Source organism: Lissotriton vulgaris, unplaced genomic scaffold (genome assembly GCF_964263255.1).
Source record: "Lissotriton vulgaris unplaced genomic scaffold, aLisVul1.2 SCAFFOLD_1011, whole genome shotgun sequence".
Taxonomy (NCBI): Eukaryota; Metazoa; Chordata; class Amphibia; order Caudata; family Salamandridae; genus Lissotriton; species Lissotriton vulgaris.
In genome coordinates this window covers 312,170-332,473 of record NW_028250223.1, presented here as the reverse complement: position 1 = coordinate 332,473, position 20,304 = coordinate 312,170, and the positions used below count along the sequence as shown (strand labels likewise).

Sequence of the window (20,304 nt, the reverse complement as noted above, 5' to 3'; positions counted from 1 at the left end):
ATATTTACAGGAGTATCTATTTAGCATTATTACATTTTCAGGAGGCAGAGGGATGCGATGCAGCAGGTGAGTAAACAAACACCTTGCCAGCTCGCTGATCAAGTCCTTTTTTTGGCTCAGTATTCAACATTGGGCCAAGAAAAGAAATTCTGCGGGCACTTCTGTAAAAAGCACAGCCTTTCACAAAACTGCTGATTTAGTGTTGTTTTTTTTTTTTTTTTTTTTAAATCACAAAATCTCGGAGGGTCTGTATCCAACATAAGATCAATGGTTAAAATTGCAACCCCAATAAAACATCATTAAAACCATAATTCATCCTATAATAAACAAATCTATCCTTAAACTTTATACACAGACAAAAAAAGAACATCCCCCAATTAAAACCTCAGTTCTTCCTTCACAAGAATAATCAATTTACCCTTAGACATGAATCTACATACAATAAAAAATAAAAAAGAAAAGGAAGAACAATCGCCCCATTGCCCAAATTACATCCAGGAAACTCCTCTCCACAAGTAATTTAAATCGCTTGCCCCCATCCTCATGTCGTACTTTTTTAAAACTGGTTTTAATCAAAACTTCAGTTGAGCTAAGAACCACAGCCAATCGACAAAATTATGTGTTAGATCTCCCTACAGATTCAGACCACATTTACAGATTTTGTCATTTTTTAGCAAGATACCATGAACATCCAACATAAAGACTTGATTTACCCCACATCTAAATCTCAAGAGACATTGTTGCAACAATACATCTGCAAGTTTCTCCAAGTAGGGAAATGTCTCATCCCCCCCAACCATGAATTCAACAAGAGGGATACAGAATTCTTATTGCTTAGGTACATTAAATACTCCCCTCTGGATACTCGTTTAGATAATCTTCTAAGCTCAGATTTACGCACGCCTACATGATCACTATCGCCTATTTTTAATTTCCTACAACCGTTAAGGATCCTTCTTCTGACTAGTCGTGCCCAGGTTAACTGACTTTGTAGTATCTCACTTTTGCAAAAGAATGAGATTTTTGGAATCTCCTCACTATTTATTCTTATCAGAAATTGTATTATCTCTGCATATGCTAGGTGGGTTCGTCCCGTCTGTCCCGCTTGTATTCTGACTGCACCATTGTAGAAGGAGGGCAAGAAATTTAAAAACCACATCCCCAAATATTCATTCTTTTTTTTTCTTCATAAATCTTTTTATTGTTTAAAGCAAAAAATAAACAGACATATCTCGTGCCATACATACATCCAATAATGACAGGGTGAGTTGGTACAAAAAAACAGGATGGACGTGGAACAGCAAAAATATTCGAGAGGCTCGCACTATTAAGCACAAAATAAAATTTGCATCAGTATAACCGGTTAACAGTTTAGTTGCGGATCCTCAAAACCTTCCCACACATAAAATCAAAACAGCAGGAGAATCATGGCAGCCAGATACTAGAGGTTAAGGATCAAAGTCAGGATATTTCGCCAATATTACGAGTAAAGGAAAGACTGAGAAATTTTTTTTAAAAAGAGAGAAAACCATATGGACGATAACAAAAAGAAAACAATAAACCCATCCCCCCACCCCTGCAAACAGCTATCGCCTAACCCCCAGTAGCAGCGTGCCTGTCGCCCCAACTAACAAGGTTCTAAAAGAAGAAATCTACCGAAGTAGAGAAGAGAAGTGGAGGAGGGCATATTTGTACAGGCTCCCGGTCGCCCCCCCCCCCCCCCCCCCCCCGCCAGAACCAAGGATCCCCAAATTGAAATCAATTGGACAGCAAATATGTATCTTAACAAGGGAATCTTAAAACACCGCCCAGCCTTACTATAGCATAAGTTTAGCAAATCCCGTGCCCATCGATACTGGAGTCAAACCCAGTCTTTCGATCTCATCCTTGCCCCTTCCGATCAGACACACGAGTCCCCTCCTGATAAACCACCTCTTCCACAAGACAATCCGAGTACGAAGAAACTATAATAGAACTCAATGCAAGACAAAGTAGTAGAACGAAAGTGCTGTGAACATCGTCAGGTCCAGAGACTCCCTTCCCCGTTGTGAACTCCCAGCGTTGATTCATCCGCCATCTTAGCGGCTCCGATGCATAGTGAAGTGACGCAGTTTCATTCCGATAACAATTCTCATCAAAAGTTTCTGGAGTGGGAACATCAATTAGTCCTTCCATAGTCGGCAACGATCGTAGGCTTAACAATCCATTGGTGGCATTGAGCTGGTGTTCATCTCCCAAAACACTGGTCAAAGGGTCCGATACCTCACACAATGGGGGGGGGGGTCTACTTTCTTCATCAGAGTGGCCCTATTGGGTGTCTCGGTTGTCGCTGTTTCTTGTAATGGAGTAGGGTCCGGTCCAATTCATAGCATCTCAGCCAAGCGCTCCATCGTCATCTGAATGCCGTCTTCAACGTACACCTGAAGTGACCTAATGGCCGCCAACACAGTTCACAGCGACGGATCACTCACATTCTGTTCAACCACTCTTCGATCCGTATCGATCATGATCGCTTCCCCCAGCAGGCTCGATCTCTCAGAGGGGAACGGGCAAATAGGGAACGGTCAACTGCAGAGGGAGACATATATTGTTTCGATGATATCCTGCGGCCGTCACCGCAGGCGGAGATCCCAACCCAGCGAACACCAGTGGGCCAGTTACCGGGTCACCGGGCAGGGCCCCCGTCCACAACTGCAAGCGTTAGGCTGTCGCCCCTCCTCAGACTTTCACCAAGGCAGCAAACCATCATCCACATCAATCCGAAAAAGTGAAAGAAAATTTTTTGTTCCACTCCGGTAGACCGGACCCAGTCACACCACCACAGCCGATGTTGTTTAACTGAAACCCGGATGGGCCAGTACTCGAGACCCCGGCTTCCGGGCAGATCTAGGCCGCAGACTTCCACTCGACATATCTTCGTCAGCCGAGCAAGTAGAGATCTCGGAATAGCACCATTAATCTCACGGCAGGTTCATACACATTGTGGCTGGGCGCAAAGACAGGATAAATGACAGGATATTCCGGCGGGAGGCAGAGGTCGGCGGAGCCGGGAGCCTACACGGCCATCTTGGTTGCTAGCGTGGCTCCTCCCCTTATTTATTCTTTTTTGACTGGCAATTTCAAGTTTATTAATTTATAGCCCAGACCAACCATATCCCCTTCTTTTCTATTGGTAGTACTTTGGTCTTTTCCATATGAACTATTAGTTTTTTCTTCTTGCAATAGTCTGGGAAGACATCTAGTTTTCTCTGAAGGCTGATTTCTGTGCAGGCAAAATTTACTAAGACATCTGCGTATTAGAGACAGCTCACATACGGGATGTTTATTTTAGGGCTGAAGCTGTTCGATTGGCTGATTATTTTTCATAGGTCAGCGAAGAATAAGAAAAACGGGGGTCGGGCCAGGACACACTCCTGCCTCAGACCATTTCTTATAAATCTACCCTCTTTGAGAGCGGTCCATCAAAATCTAAATTCACCTGGGGCCAGTTTATCCTAGGAAGTTCTTGTAAGAATTGGAGTACACCATCAGGGATTCCATAACTAATCTGTTATGTTAATATTTATTTCTTAAGCGCTCGAACGCCCGTGGTCTTCATGGCGCTATCGGAATGGAAAACACAACACAATGCTCTATAGGTCACTCAACACACTACTCTATGGGTAAGCCTGTCTAAATAACCACGTCTTGAGAGAACATCTAAAAGTAAGAAGATCTTCACACGGTCTTTAAGGCAGTGATAAAGAGTTCCAGAGGGTAGCAGCTAGAAAGTGGAAACAGCTCCCGCCCTGTCGTTTCTTCTTAAACAGAGGAACAACTAACAGGTCTTTGTGAGCGGAACGAAGGTTACGTGAGGGGGCATACTTGAGTACCATTTTCCTAATGAATTTGGGACCCCTACTCTGCAGAGCCTTGAAGATAATGCAACCTGCCTTAAACACAACCCTTTGAGCCACAGGCAGCCAGTGTAGTGTTTGTAGGCCGGTCTGATAGACTGCCATTTAGGTTGTTTAAAAATAAGTCTGGCCGTCTGGTTCTGAATGAGCTGCAATCTTTTAAACTGACCCGCTGGGTGTCCCAAATAAAGACTATTTGAGAAGTCCAGTCGGGACAGAACAAGGGCAATGATTACCTGAATAAGAGCAGAGTATGTCAATAAATGAGCAATTTTTTTATCTTTCTAAGTTGAAAGAAACTTGAGGATACCACCACCCCTACCGGACCTTTGAGTGACAGATCTTCATTAAGTGTCACCCCTAGGATCTTGACTGGGAGGGATTTGATGGGCGGAACCCCCATGTAAGGTGGCCAAAAGTGGATGCCCCAGCTGAGTTCACTTTTCCCGGGCAAGATCAATTCTGTCTTGCCCGGGTTCAGTTTGAGGTGGTTCAGATTCATCCACCTCTGGATGTGAACCATAGTGTTCTGAAATTCAGTCACAGAGTCTGCAGAGTTTAAAGGGAAGACAAGTTGCAGATCGTCCGCATAATTAAAAATGGTGACTTTATAGTATATATAAATTAAACAATAAAGGGGACAGAGAGGATCCTTGCGGGACCTCACAAGTGGACGGGGTTCTGGGAGCCGTGAAGGTCCCCAGTCTCACTGATTGCGTGCGCCCAGTAATGAAGGAAGTTAGCCAACTCAAAGCAGAACCTCCGAGGCCGGCCTGCTCGACAAGGTTGACAAGAATGGAATAGTCAACCGTGCTCTACCGACCACCCGGTACGAAGGGAGAGTTTGCTAACTCTTTGCTAGAGATTATTGCCCCTCATGCCCTGACCTCGGACAAATTTCTTTTGATTGGTGATTTTTAACTATCATGCAGATGAACAATCAGATGCCGAGACTGAAAAACTAATTTCCAATATGTGCACCCTCATCCTTAGTCAGAAGATTGCTGGCCCGACCCATCAGGCAGGCCACACACTTGACCTCCTCTTCACCAACTCCCAAGATATCGTGGCCAGCTCTCCCATCTCACGGCTCTGAACGGGCCATTATTTAATTAAATTTATCATCTCCACTCTTACTACTGAACTAGCCTCTAAAGAGGAAGTCACATTTCACAGACTCGTAAAAAAAATTACACTTTATTCTTTCTCTAAGCATTTCCAGTCCGAATCTATAAACCCTATCAAAAGCGTTAGTGCCGCTGCCCAGCATCTCGAGGTAACTACCGAAAATGTATTGGACAAGATTGCCCCTCGGCGCATGGTCAAGTGTAAGACTAGGTATGCCCCATGGTTCACGAAACAGCTCAAAATCGCTAAATCTCTAACAAGAACTCCAGAGAAAAAATGGCGCACCAACAAAAATCCAGCAGATCGTAATGCTTATAAAACCGTGCATACCAACTATATGCGGGATATAAGGTCGGCGAAGCGAGCGTATCCAACGGAGCGCATAAACAAAGCAGAAAACTCCTCTAAAGAATTGTACCAAATATTAAGAGAATTTACCACCCCCAATAATCCATCGTCCACTCCCAACTCTAGAGAACGGACTGAAGCTCTTTCGAAATTTTTTGAGGATAAAATAATTACCATATACGAGTCCTTTTCTCCTTTTCAAATTCTAAGGAAGTCTGAAGGGCCAACATTCACCCCTGATGACTCATCCCACATCTGAAACGAATTTGAAATGTTGGCTAAGGATAAGACACTATTAGTTGGGTTAAAAATTAAGTCAGGCTCCCCTACAGATCAGGTTTCCCCCAAATTGTTTACTACACTGGCCCCTGCCCTGGTAGAATGCCTAACCAGCCTCCTTAATAAATCTCTTCTAGAGGCTGACTTTCCCATAGTATGGAAGGCAGCTAGAATTAGGCCAATACTGAAGAAGCCCGGAGCAGACCCTAACATTCTGCTAAATGACCGACCAATCTCTCTGTTGCCATACTTCGGAAAGATACTGGAATCCTTGGTTAATGGACAGTTGGTGAACCATCTTGAGAATAAGGGACTGTTAGATCCTTCCCAGTCGGGCTTTCGTGCTGCTCACACCACCGAGACAGCACTGGTCGAGGTCACATATAATATCAGGATGGCCCTGGATAAACATCAATCAATAATCCTAATCTTCCTTGATTTGTCTATGGCCTTCGACACCATCTCCCACCGCATTCTTATGCAATGGCTGTGGGAGATTGGTGTCAGAGGGAAGGTCCTGGAATGGTTTACCAGCTATCTATCCGACCGTACAGCTACCGTCCTAGTCGGCCGGAACACAGCAAGCACTCGGCCTGTCAAGATGGGTGTTCCGCAAAGCTCCATCTTGACCCCTAGCCTCTTTAATGTATATATGACACCTTTGGCCAAAGTGATTAGAGCATTCGGCTTTGAGGTCCTATCCTAGCGCCGACGATACCCAGATTCTGGTCACCTTAGGCCCCGACCTTGATGAGACAAAACTCCGCTTTAAAAACTGTATGATCAAGGTTAAGAATTGGATGGGTATCAACCATCTGCAGCTTAACGGCAATAAAACAGAGATCATGCGGTTTGGCAAAGCTGCTGATCACTGGGCTCAGGACTGGTGGCCAGTACAGCTTGGCGACTGTCCGACTCCCAAGGAATCAGTGCGGAACTTGGGCTTCCACATGGATAATAAACTATCCATGAAGACCCAAACCAACCATATTGTAGGAACCTCTTTTGGACTTATGCGCAGTTTGCGCAAAGTTTTCAAGTGGATTCCAGCAGAGGTGCGGAAACCCTTAGTGCAGGGTCCAATTCTAAATAGGTTAGACTACGGGAATTCCCTTCTACTAGCGATAAATGAGCACCACCTGAAAAGATTACAGGTTCTTCAGAACAATGCAGCGTGGCTGGTCTTAGACTCTCCCTGAAGATCGCCGTCCGCCCCATGCCTCAGAAGCCTTCCCTGGCTCCCTGTGAAGAAGCGAATTATGTTTAAAACATTATGTCTCGTTCACAAACAAGTGTATAGTAACGGCCCCAAATATTGGGCCCACAAACTCACTTGGTATGTTCCCAGAATGCAACTCAGATCTAGCACTGAGTCACTGCTGGCCCCGCTGAGAATACAAACTGCCAGAAATGGGGGTCGTGCTTTTTCATTTCTTGCCCCTTCCCTTTGGAATAAGATGCCCCTGAACCTGCGCACGACCTCAGAACACATCTGCTTCCGCAAGAGGCTGAAGACCTGGCTTTTTGTAATCTAGTTGTCCGCATCTCGTCAGAGCCATCTGCAAGCACCATGAGACTCTTTGGATGTGATATGTGCGCGTTACAAATGCTTTTGACTTGACTTGAACCTCAGCAACTACGAAAAACATCACAGTGCTAAAAAGGCCAATTTTTCACCAAGATAAATGCTGTCGTTTATCTGAAGAACTGATTTTGAAAAAGTCTGTCAGTCGAACCATTTTACATGTGTGCATTTATTTCCTCATTTCAATTAATTTTGGGAACTTGCTTTTGAATTTGACTAGATTACCCAACATGGCTAATGAACTGAGCACTGATACCTGAAAGTCAAGAGGTGTATCACTGTTCAATAGAGATTTGAACACTTAATTACCACTCAAACATTGCCACTAAATTAAGTTAACCCGTTGGCTGCTTCCGCTTTTTTGCGGCAGTGCGGCCGTTTTAAAAAACGGGCGCGGTCACGTCGGCCATTGGCCGACGGCAGCACCAGCGAGGTAGTGCTGCCGTCGGCCAATAGCCGACGGCAGCAGCCAACGGGTTAAATAACCTAGAGTGATTTAAACTTTGTGGACTTGTTTGGAAAACCTCCTGAGAGGAAGTAAATCGAGGGAAGCAGAATCCCCGATTAACTATATTGACCAACACATTATATTTAAACTCATGTTCCCAAACTATGCTAAAAGGGATTTTATAAAACAAAGAGGCAATAAGGCTATAAGACGGTCGCAATAGTATTTATTCGTGTTAGTTCATTAGCTAGACCCATACACTCAACTGTTTGTGATGCTACTGCCAACGAATTACTAAACAAAAATACAGAACAGGAGCGTCTAATATCTAAACAGATTTTATCATTGATAGTATTATTATTTTTTTTTAAGCTTCACATTTCCATCATCGATAATACCCAGACATCATAATTAATATAGACAAAATCTATAAATTTGCCCGTAATCATGGGAATGTACATTAGTAATACACTGGAGTCACGGGATCTTGATGAAAAAAATCTTGATTTATTTCTATTCTTTAATGTAGATGCAAATATGAATTCAGCCCAGCAGTGGGTTTCGTCCTAAACGGACTTCATCAGGGTTCTAAGTGAATGCACAAAACCAGGTGTATCATCTCTACTTAGGCTTTGCGTTGTAATTAATTGGATCTAAAATGAGTCATCTAATATTCTATGCTCAACTCCAACCCCCTTGCCCATCTTCCACATCAGAAGTGAATTCATTGTGATTATTTATATTTTTCTTCCATGGATCCAAAGTAACAGCTACCATCTACTGGGTTCAGAGTATGCTAAAAGGGAATTCAGATGTATTTAAATAAATGGGAGGTGGTGTTTAAGGAATAATTCCTCCATTTACCTAATACCGTGCTAAACATGATAAGATTGAAGATACCCAATAAAAAAGTATACAATGGAAGGTCAATAACTGCCCCCTCCCCCCCCCAAAAACAAACAAAAAAAATCAAGAACTAAAAGAAGATACACTTCCAAAAGAAATAGGATTATCTAGAAATTAGAAACGTTTAGACCAAAAACTGTCTTCACAGTATAGCAGAAGTCTTCAAACTGTGGGACAGCCCTCCCTTGAAGGAATCAGAATGGTTCTCAGGGAGATGCCTGGGTCAGGCCAGAAGGAGCATTTATTATGCCACTGTGAAACATGCTGAAAGCAGTGCTGCATTTGTACTGAAGGAAGGCACAGTGGCTGTGAGACATTCTGCAATGGGCTATCTTTAAGATCTTTTGTCACACTCATCCTGGTTGGAACTGGGTGGGGTATGGCAAGGGGAAGACTCCAAATAATTCTCAAAGTACCCCCTCCCTATTTCTGATAAAGGATCACACTGTATGCATTTTTCGTGTGACAGGGCTGCCAGTAGTATGTAGAGAATCGTGCACTGTAAAGCATTTCTAAAAGAGATAACTGAACATGACTGCAATATTTGAATACTTAAATACGTTGAGAGGTGCCAATTTCATTGAGCAATTGTGAGAAATAGGTTTGTCACTATTGAGGGCCCCAATGAGGTTTGTGTTTATTTATTTTCACAAAGGGGGTGTGCTGCATTATATGGTTTGAATATAATTGTAGCATAGTTTGTCCTGCTCTTCTGAAGTGGTCTCTTGACAATGAAGTAGTAGACCGCCCAAAAGAAAAATACCCAGTTTTAAGACAAAATGAGGATGATGTTTGGAAGATTGAACTCACAAGGATCAACGAACAAAACTGATAAAACAAAAAGACTAACAGGGAAAGATCATGAAAAACTTCATGAAAACACCAACATATGAAACCCAGAACAGGAACGCACATATGCAAAGAGAAACCACAAATGCAAGCAACGAACTATATGTCTGGTGTGGATCAGAATATCATTACTTCCACTTGAACATTCGGAGAAACAGAATATAATGTACTACTTATAAACTGTTTTTGACCCACAAAAATGTTCATCTGCCTATTATTGAAGTGAATTTGCTTCAGTTCATGCACAAATTGGTAGTGCACTACTTACTATAAGACTCGTACTGTTAGTAATCCATGCATCAATATTTTACATATATTGGAAGCTTTAAAAGATTTGGATTTAAAAACGTGGATATGGATAATGTCCAAGATGCTGAACAACAAAAATAATTGTACAAGACATCATAGTGATCCAAATAATCTACCTAAAAAAACTTTAAAAAACAGAACCTTATATGCAGAATTATGATAACAGGATATTACAGACACTGAGGAAGGGAAATTGCAATTAAAGAAGTATCCAGCAATAGAAGGCATTTATGGTTTCCTTAACATGACCTAGAGGATGGGGAAATGTTCAGGTGTTCTGGTAAGTTAACAGAAAACTTCTCACTACGTGGACAAATTCCTTACACCAAATGTGACGTCCCTGTGACCGTATTAAGCGGCACTGGAGATGTTATTAGAAATATTGAGCTTCATCAATAGAGAAAGATTTGTGCCTAGTTACTCTGGATTTTGTTCTTCTGTCAAAACACACATATGGTTTACATGTTCAGTAGTATTTTTATTCTGACATATCTGTATCCTATCCTATCTGGGACATACAAAGAGATTCCTCATTAAGGATCCATTATGTTGAAAAATAGGTTATTTCTATTTAGAGGGGAGTCTTTTCTACAACTGTGTGGTACCGCCAAGAGGACATCATTTGCTCCATTGTATGTCTATGTAATGATGGGATATTTTGTGAGACATATGCCTTGGGTCCTTAACTGCTTGGAAATTATAAGAATGTCCATGACTGGATTAGGTATATTAAATGACCTTTTCTTATTTTAGAGTGCCAGCGAAGACAGACTTTCACAATATAATATGTCACCTTGTTCAAGAATCACCAAAGGGAGCTAAAACTACTAGTTCAATTTCCAGGACCACAGTAGAATATTTCAAACTTAAGCTCAAAGTCATTATGGGCCTTGAAAAATCTACTCACACATTCGCTCTGGAAATTCAGGTTTTATCAGAACGAGATTTTTTAGGGCCCACGGGTCTGTTCTTTCTGACGAGAGAATTCGAACTGGCAAAGGATAGGTGTTCTGTTCATTCAGAAAGTGAATGAGCAATAACAACGCCTTTAAAACTTGCTTTTATCTTGTCACATTTGCTGTGCGTTCAAGGAAAGGTCCAAAGTCAGCCTATGTCTTCGTCCAAATTGCTGTTTATTTCATCCTAGACACTGGTGTTTATATTTCTTTATCTGGCTGCTAAGTTAGAGAGTTTTGTAAAGTGAACTTTCAGACAATCTTGTCGAGAACAGGGAGTGTGAAATAAAAGGCAGTAGGATGTCAGATTTTTCTACCACACATTTGAATATCTTGTAAATGAACTGTACAAATATTTCAAAAATGTATCAGGAGTGAGAAAAGCATTTTTTATGTAATTCTCAAGTGGGATAGAAACAAGGATGTTAAAAGGGTCTACGCAAATCAGAACACTTTACTTGGTGATATAAGAGTAAAATATTTGCTGAAAATTTCTATACATTATTTAGACGCCATACAGTTTCATCAATAAAACTACATGTCAGTAGGAAAGCGTACAGCCATTTTAATGGAAAATCTGCTACCACATCTTGCTTTGGTAACAAAAAGTGAGATTTCTTTTTAAAACATGAATTGAGAAACAATGTGGCCTCGCCCTGCTGGCATTACTATTAGTTATATAAGAGGCAAGTCAGAGGTCATGTGTACTCTATACGTGTGCATGGTTTTTATTACACATGGAGCAAAGGTTTTCAAAAAAGGTCCCCCCTATATATGCTTTATGGTCAAAAAGCTGGGAGCCAGGCGCACGGATAGCCGTTACACAGAATAAACTAAACTAATAAATCTCTACAGTGTGGTACAACTAAGCTCATAAGACGGGCCTTGGATATTTGCTTCGATTAGATGGAGTCTAACATCATCTGCGGCGTCCCCCAGGGCTCGTCCCTCAGCCCGACATTGTTCAACGTACACATGGCCCCCCTCGCACAAGTGGCCTGCCAGCACAACCTCAACATCATCTCCTACGCCGACTACACCCAGCTCATCCTCTCCCGACCCCCACACCGCCAAAACCAACCTCCACAAAGGAATGAAGGCCGTCGCCGAATGGATGAGGAGCAGCCCACTGAAGCTGAACTCAGTCAAGAAGGAGGTCCTCATCCTCGGGCCGACCCCCTCAGCCTGGGAAAACTCCTGGGGGCTGACCACGCTGGGAGCAGCACCGACACCTACCGACCACACTCGCAACCAAGGAATCATCCTCGACTCCTCCCTCTCCATGTCTAAACAGATCAACACCATATCCTCCTCCTGCTACAACACCCTCTGCATGCTCTGCAGGATCTACAAGTGGATCCCTATCGAAACAAGAGAGACGGTGGACACAGGCCCTTGTCAGAAGCAGGCTGGACTACGGCAACGCACTTTACGCAGGAATCCCAGCCAAACTCCTGAGACTACTACAATGCATTCAAAACGCCTCCGCCCAACTGATCCTCAACATCCTTCGCCACAGCCACATCACCCCCCATCTGAAAGACCTTCACTGGCTCCCCATTGTCAAGAGGATAACCTTCAAGCTCCTCACCCATGCACACAAAGCACTCTACAATACCGGACCAGGGGTGTGGAATTTTATAAAATATCTTCTTGTCCAAAGGACAAAATGTTTAAGAAATCTTCTTGTCCTGTAAAAAAATCAACTTGTCCCATTTGGTACCAAACAATGAAGTTTCAATGTATGACCGCATTCTCATGTAAGAGCTTGGATAGCAGCCTTTCTGATTATGCCAGGGCTCATTTTACTATATTATTAGAGACAACGATCCCTAACATGGGAAATATAAGAACATATCCACAAAACTGCAATCAGCGTTTGGTGTTCTATTGTCCCAATGGAACTTTTTTTTCATGTATTTACTTCCATACTAATATAATAAAGAGAGAGAACCCAAACCTTTGAGGCGGGTAATCTCAGGAACCACAGTGCCAATCAAAACACCCAATACAGCATTGGAAATGTCAGGGTAGGCAGATGGACATAGGGTATATACCAGCAAAACATATACTTTAGAAGGGCAAAGTACGTTGTTTGACAAAGTAGTCCCTTGGAAGTAGCCCCCTCATCTTTTTTTAAAGTAGTTTTACGTTGATTTGCCTTTATTTTGTTTTTAAAATATTGACATGCACCAAAGCTGATGTATTAAATGATTCCTTAGTGCAATGGTAGTTAATGTTTTCAAACTCTACATTGTACCTTTCTGCACACTACAACCATTTTTAAGTTGCAAATATTTTGCTCTCTTAATCCCTTCTTCAAGGAGCACATTGTTTGGGGTACATTGTCCGTTTTCAAAATAAAATCTCCAATATTGCTTCCATTCTTCTTTATACACTTGCACATTATAAAGCAGTCTTCTGGAAGCTATACACATAGCCACAACTTGTAAATGTTGCAGACAATGCACACTTGCTTTTATTGGATCCCCTGTCAGTAATGCAAGCTGAGATTCCTGCTGACTGTGTTTGAATATATCTTGCTTGAATTCTCTGCTCGACCTAACTTTAATGCTGACCCATGAACATGATACACAACTTTGTTTTAAACATTAGCATCCCGACAAGCCGAATAAACTGTGGGCGACCATACATCTAGCAAGCAAATGCAAATTTGTCACTATATTATTTCCCTGAGAAACTACCAATTTGTTTCAGAGTCGATGGGGGGATTTGAGGAAGCCAGCAAGAAAAATGCATCCGTTAGAAAACCCCGAAGACAGGCCATTGAAAAAATATTAAGGTACTATGGTTACAGCAGGCACTGACTTGTCATTGAAGATGTTAAGAAGAAAGGTCATGCCTTCCACAGCAATTTACTTAGTTGCCTCTCCAAGTCATACCATGCAGACTTCATGCAAAGTAAAGCTCAAACTCCACACAGCTAATGTTCTGCATAGCTCCTGCACAACCCACGGGCATGACACACCTCATCTCTAGAACAACTTGTATCCTCTGTAGTGCAGCTCATACACTTTACACCTTCTATTTAACAATTCCCTCATGCAATATCCCTTACCCTTACATGAATGATGCACAGCACTGTTCATACCTATTGTACAGCTCATGTCCTGCACAGGTCACTGTAAAGATAATATGCAGTGTAGCTCAGGTACCATGTGGATCACATGTAAGACATAGTTGAGCCTTGCATTACCATTGTTCCTAGCATCTTCAGTATAGTGCACAAATCAAGGTATGCACAGCCCATGCTTGCACAGCTTATTCCATTTTGACAGGTAGTATCCTCTACGTGCTGAGGGATGCGAAGATGGGGTTCTTATTAAAAAAAAAGGAGATTATGGTGTGCGATTTAGTCATACTCTGCTACTAAGTAAAAGGAACAGCCCTTTGATGGTTTTATTCAAGGGAGTAGCCAGAAAGTTAAAATACCCACCACTTTGACCAATGCTCTGACAGCACCAAGTAAGTGATGTAAGTGAGCTCATACCTCCTTAAAACTCCTTTGTCACTTCCATCCAAGCATCTGTCTGCTCATGTCCACCATTTCACCTTTACATTCAGTCATTCATTCTATCATTCATTCTTTCTTCCCATTCAATCCATCAGCCATTCCATACATCTACCCATCTGTTCACCCATCCACTATCTATGCACGCACCCAGCCACTATCTATGCACGCATCCATCCACCCATGCATCCATCATTTGACTTACCCTTCAAACAATAACGCCTTTCAACCATCAATTGTTCCTTTTGCCATTCATTTATTCATCCATCCTCTCAGATTTTAATTTACTTTGCCATACATCCATCCTCTCAGATTTTCATTTACTTTGCTATACACCCATCCTTTCAGATTTTATATTACTAGAAATCCTTTTATCCATTCCAACTTTTATTTACTCTGCCATCATTTTATCCACTGATCGATCGATCCATCCATCGTTTCACACACCCATCCACCCTTTCACCCACTCATCCATCCTTTCACCCAACCATCCATTCATCCTTTTATCCACTCGTCCATCCATCCTTTCATCCACCCATACATTCACCCACTCATCTATCCTTTGCCCCTCTTCCATCCTTCTCTCCCTTTTCTAGCAACCCATCTTCTATTTTCTTTTAGTTAATCATCTCTTATCTGCCAAGTTGTAGATGAGAGGCCCATAAAAAACTCACCTCTGCTGTAGCTGCTATAGGGAGGGGTTCACTATGCCCCAGGTTTTATTGGTGGGGGGCCCTTAATCAGTAGATTTAGCTTTAGAACCGCACGAGCTTACAATTCACTAAAACATTAAAAAGTGTTGTCAAAATCCTATAAAATAATGCACCCTTGGTCACAAACACACGCACAAATAGGGTTAGAGTGGTATTTTATCAGAGTTCAGTCCACTAGGTAAGAGAGGCAGCAACAGCGTGTTAAAAATATAAATATAAATGCTTAAGTTGCATTTGTAAAGATGAATTTTCCATAAACTTAATGTTAGAATATTGTGCAAGGCCCTACATCAAAAAGTGGATTGTGACAACACTTTTTTGATGTGGGGCTGGGCACAATATTTTGTTGCCCGTCATAGTTTACAGAAAATTCAACTTTACAAATGCAACTTTATCATTTATATGTTACTACGCTTTTGCGGCCTCTTACCTTGTGGGCTGAGAATGATCTGATAATAGCTCCGATCACAGTAATAGCCACAGTGTTGGGGAGCAGCTGTGATCTCGGCAGCTGGTGGTGATAGGCCGTGTGCTTTACACCAAAGGCACAAGGGCAATGACCTCTGAATGATGGGGCCACGAGGCAGGTTTTGGGGAGTGCAGAGACTTGGAAACACAGGATTATTGTGAAATGAAGTACTTGTGCATTCTGCTTACAAGCAACGGTGACTGGCATAAATGCTTTCAGCGTGCAGTTGTGAGTTACAGCCTGCACTCTGAATGAAACCGTGTAAGCAGAGAGTTTTTTTTTCCTTTTCCAAAAGCGTATGGCAGGCCTGACCTGCAACGTTCAAAGAGATGTCAGTGCGTGCCTTGCGCTGTAAGCAGAAAGGAGGGAAGGACTTCTGGGTATTGTCAGTGAATCAAAGGATTATTAAATCGTAGAAAGTTATGCCAATAAACGCAGCACGCATTTGGAAGCAGGTTAGAAGGATTTTGCAAGTTCTTTTCTGGGAAAGGTTTCTGCTGCAGGAAGTGGAGCCTACTTGTCCGACGGACAATAAAAACATAATTACTTGTTGTCCCTGTCAGCAAACAATATGTCCTGGGCGTCGGGCGATATGAATTCCCCACCCCTGCCGGACCCGCCTACCTGAACAGCAGACTCCACTTCTATACCCCCAGCTGCCAGCTCCGCTCCGCCGGCCTCGCCCTCACCGCTGTCCCCCGCATCCTTCGTGCAACTTCAGGCTGAGACAGCTTCCCAGGCACACACACAGCCGCACTTCACAGGTCTTTACAAAACCATTTACTTGCTATTGAGGCTTTGTTGCGTTTTCACCCCTTCTAGGAGCCCCTGCATCTCCACTCTGCATATTGCTGGAAGAATCAGCCCCCTGCCCAAAAAACATTTTTTAAGTAGCCGCCACCCCCCCTGAAATTTGGCTCTAGTTGTGTCTCTGGATGGAGTAGAATCACTGTACAGCATGCATGAGGAGCTGGATACCAACGCATCATAAAACTGATTCCACTTCAGATTAATAAGGAATCGCCTGTCTTACAAAGCATGACACTCAACAAAAGTGTCACCACTATTGTCTGCCATCTGCGAGTTACAGACATGTACCTATAAGAGTGAAGACTCCCATCTTTGTATAATAAGAGAACCCAGTCATTTGAAAAGCTAACTACCAACTGAGAGCCTGATGAAGGTGGTAGTAATGCACATCCACCGAACCGTATTTTGAGCATATGTGGGAAACCTCCTAAAGACAACACAATAGTGCATAATTTTGATATTGAATCAATCTCCAGAACTACCATCAGTGTATGTCACATGAATAAACAGAAGATTCCATAGGATTGTTGTCTGTGTGGGAGTGTGTTGCCTGTGCGAGTGTGTCCTGGTTGGTGAGAGTGATTGCTTGATGGTTTGCTTTTGGGGTCATATGTATGAATGCATATAGTGATTTTTCATGTCTTTCCTGGTATTTTATCTGTGAATAACGTGTCTTCCTTGATGTGAAACATGAAATGTTTTCTACCAAAACTTGTATTTTGCTGTTTCTGTCATTGCATCCACACATATGATACAAAAAGTAACATTATATCTACAAGTCAGGACTACTGACTTTGTCAATGGCTGTTAGTTGCATAAGATAAATAAGCAGCAACTATGGTTTGTATATCATATTGAAGAAGCTTCCACTTAAAGCCCTGCTCACACCAAGACAATGTTGCTGCTCCGGAGTTTCAAAAAGAGAAGGGAAAGACAGAGAGAAAATGACTATCTTTGAAGGATTGCCCTTCCATTACAACGCTCACCTGGCAGGAAGTCATGCCCTAACTTATCCAATAGTGAGAAGTGAGACATCGATGTGCTTGCTGTCACTGCAGTCCGGAAAACGGACCGCCTGTAAAACAGAGCCCGATAGAGACCCGTTTTGAGGCCTCCATTAAAGAACTGCCGGTGATCAGCACCGGTGAGACCCGCCCACATAAAGATCTACATATGAGTGATGTAAATATAACATATCTCTGACCATGTAAGTGTACTTTGAAATATTATAGTGGTGCATATGTGCGTTAGCTTTACACCGTCTCGGGTGATCAAAAATAATCGATCTAGGTCAACTTCAAATTGTTGACCACATGCTGCTTTATGGAACTAGGGGATTGACCTCTCTTTCTATATGATGCAGACAGGTCTTCTGATGTCACTTGGAAGGGTGTGCTCTGGTTCGTCTGTATGTATGCGTTATGCTACTCCTGGGTGCCAATGGTCCTGTGTTCCCTGACTGGGCATACTAGGGACAGTTCGATTGGACTGCTAGGACGTGACATTATATACAACTCTACTCCGCTTACCCGGCGACTTCCCCGGCACTGGTAGAAATAAAGCTCTCGGCCGAGGTTGAAACAGGCCCTGTCAGGCTCCTCCCGGGCGGGTCCAGAGGGCGGGGTGGGAGGCTGTTCCTCGGTGGCGGATTCTGGGTGCAACAGACGAACCAGGGAAAGACGGACAGGGGGCAAAGCTCCAGAGCCCAAGCCCCCGCCGGTTGACCCTCCTCCCGGCAGAGGGGTGGCAGAGCCTGAAGGGAGGGGGGGCGCGGAGGGCGGGGCTCCGGAGGAGGTGCCACTCCCGGCCCCCCGCCGCGCACCCTCCGGCCCCCCTGCCAGTAGCTTATAAAAGCCCTCCCGGGTCCTGAACTGGCTTTTGATCTCCGGGAACTCCTTCCCCGCGGCCCCCTCCGCCGCCGCCATCTTACCCCGGAACTAACAACCCTTCACCTCCGACCCTTCAACTACAGCGCCGGAAAATGAACGGCTGTAGCCTAGCAACGGAGCGATGCATCCTTTTTAGCAGCTGTGTGTGACAACGATAAGGCAGTAGTAGTACGAGGACTGGCGTGATTGTCAGCGTAAACATTTGCTAAATGATAATGGGTCTTTTCAAAAGCACTACTGATAGGGGACCTATAACTTTAACCGTGGAATGATGCTTCTCTGTATAGCGCGTAATTGGAAAAGAAGTGGCATGGTGGGGTCGGTGTTATGTGTCCCTATGAGGGGGAACACTGTGATAGACGACATTTCCCCTCTGTGACGTGCATTTGGAATGACTAAAGTGACGTAGAAGAAGGGTTAACTAAAAGATGATAGAAGCAAGCATCGTTTCCCGCGCTCACATTAAAGCTAACAAGCATTTGCAATGCAATAGGACTTGATTTTGTAAATATCAATGCCTTTTATTGATGGGTTTTGAAAACCTGGAACGGTGCGTAAGCAAGCTGTTATGCTCCTCTGTTAAGCGGGTAGGTGAGCACGACTGCTCTGAGCAGGAGCAGCGATACTACGTTGAGTGTCCATATACTCTGCTGCTGTCTGATGAAGCAGCACTTGAATCCTTAAGAGGTTGGCTGCTTTTCTCCGGGGCAACGTCCTACCAAGAGAAAAAGTGGTATGTTGAACCATACCACAGACTGTAGATAGTTTCCATTTAGCCACTAGCTCCTGATGACTTGCCAACTGATCTATTAGAGACATTTTATAGGCGAGAAACATGTTGAGCGTCATTTTTGTCAGATTAAAACAAAATAGTCGCCATCCTTCTTCTTTTTACTTTTTAATCAGGTTGTGACCTCTCCAGAATAAAAAAAATTATAGAGGATTCCCTTACCTGTTTTAACCCACACACCACATCTACATCTTACCAGGCCCCTCACACCCACGGCATCTATACGGGAAGGAACAAAAGATCTCCGATAAAGAGCCCCTTGATGGGTGCCCGTTACCCAGGGCAAGTACGGTGGACCTTTATCAAGCCCTCATTGTCCCCCTTGTGGTTTACTTGATACTGGGTTACCCCATTGCTCTCTACGTTATATGCTATGCAACATGCGGACTGTTAGAGCGTGCTGCATACTCACGCCTTCACAGGTGCCTTGTTGTTATGAATTGTATGCCATCCGTGGCCGCTGTAGGAAAGAGCGGTAGGGCAGTTGGGCCCGGTGGGGGGATTTCGAGAGACGACCCAGAGGGAAAATTAATTATTTATTTAATTTCCCCTCGTGGTCGTCTCTCGAAATCCCTCCTCACCTGGCCCCACCATTCTCAGCTGCAGCAGCCGCAGCTGTTGTATGCCGCATTTTGCAATGGCCGTTCTGTGTTCCATAGGGTTTGTTGCTTAATTGGTCATTTGTAATGCCATTCAGCAACAGAGTTGCAGACACTGAGGACGCTGGTGGATGGCCTCCACACGTGTAACTTATGCAGAGGAATAAATCTTCATACCATCATACCTTCATTACCTACCTACAACAACATTTTGCTGACAGGATTTTAGGATTTGGAACTGTCTACTCATTATCGCTGTCTTCACGAAGGGTGTTTATTCCACGGAAGGAGTGCGAGTGCGAATCAGCTGCCATTTTTCTTGCTCCACCAGCTGGGAGATTCCTAGGATTGGTGGTAATGTCCATCGCTCATCTACTCTCCTTACTTCATTTGCTGCCCATTTTTTCTTCAGCCTCCTCGATTCGTGTTCTGTGCACTGACATACGGAGTTTGTCAGGCATTCAGGTGTGTGTATTTGTCATTCTTCTGTACATTCCTCAACAACTGTTCATTGCCTCATTTAATCTATTAGCTCTTCAGATGCCAGGGCCCAAGTCCTATAAAAAGAAAGTTGGGGTGACTAACCTAGTTAGGCAGTATGCAAGTGACATTATGGCATGCGACATCACCGTGCATGACATCAAAGCAAATGACATCACGGCGCACGACATTACTGCGCATGACATCACACATGGCATCACAGGAATTGACATCATAGAAAGTGGCATCACAAACCACGACTTTACAGGAAGTGGCATCATAAGAAGTGACATCAGATCTAAAGCCCTCACATATATG

At 43.4% G+C, this 20,304-nt stretch overlaps 1 protein-coding gene across 1 annotated transcript in view; it reads right to left on the bottom strand.

Moving 5' to 3' along the window:
* LOC147663333 (WD repeat-containing protein 20-like) overlaps positions 1 to 18,176 on the bottom strand; it is a 79,275-nt gene extending 61,099 nt beyond the window's left edge. The window contains 1 exon segment of the mRNA XM_086950515.1: positions 17,758 to 18,176. Coding sequence (XP_086806641.1) covers positions 17,758 to 18,153 — 396 coding nt within the window. The 5' untranslated portion in view covers positions 18,154 to 18,176.
* Positions 18,177 to 20,304: the final 2,128 nt, after the last annotated feature.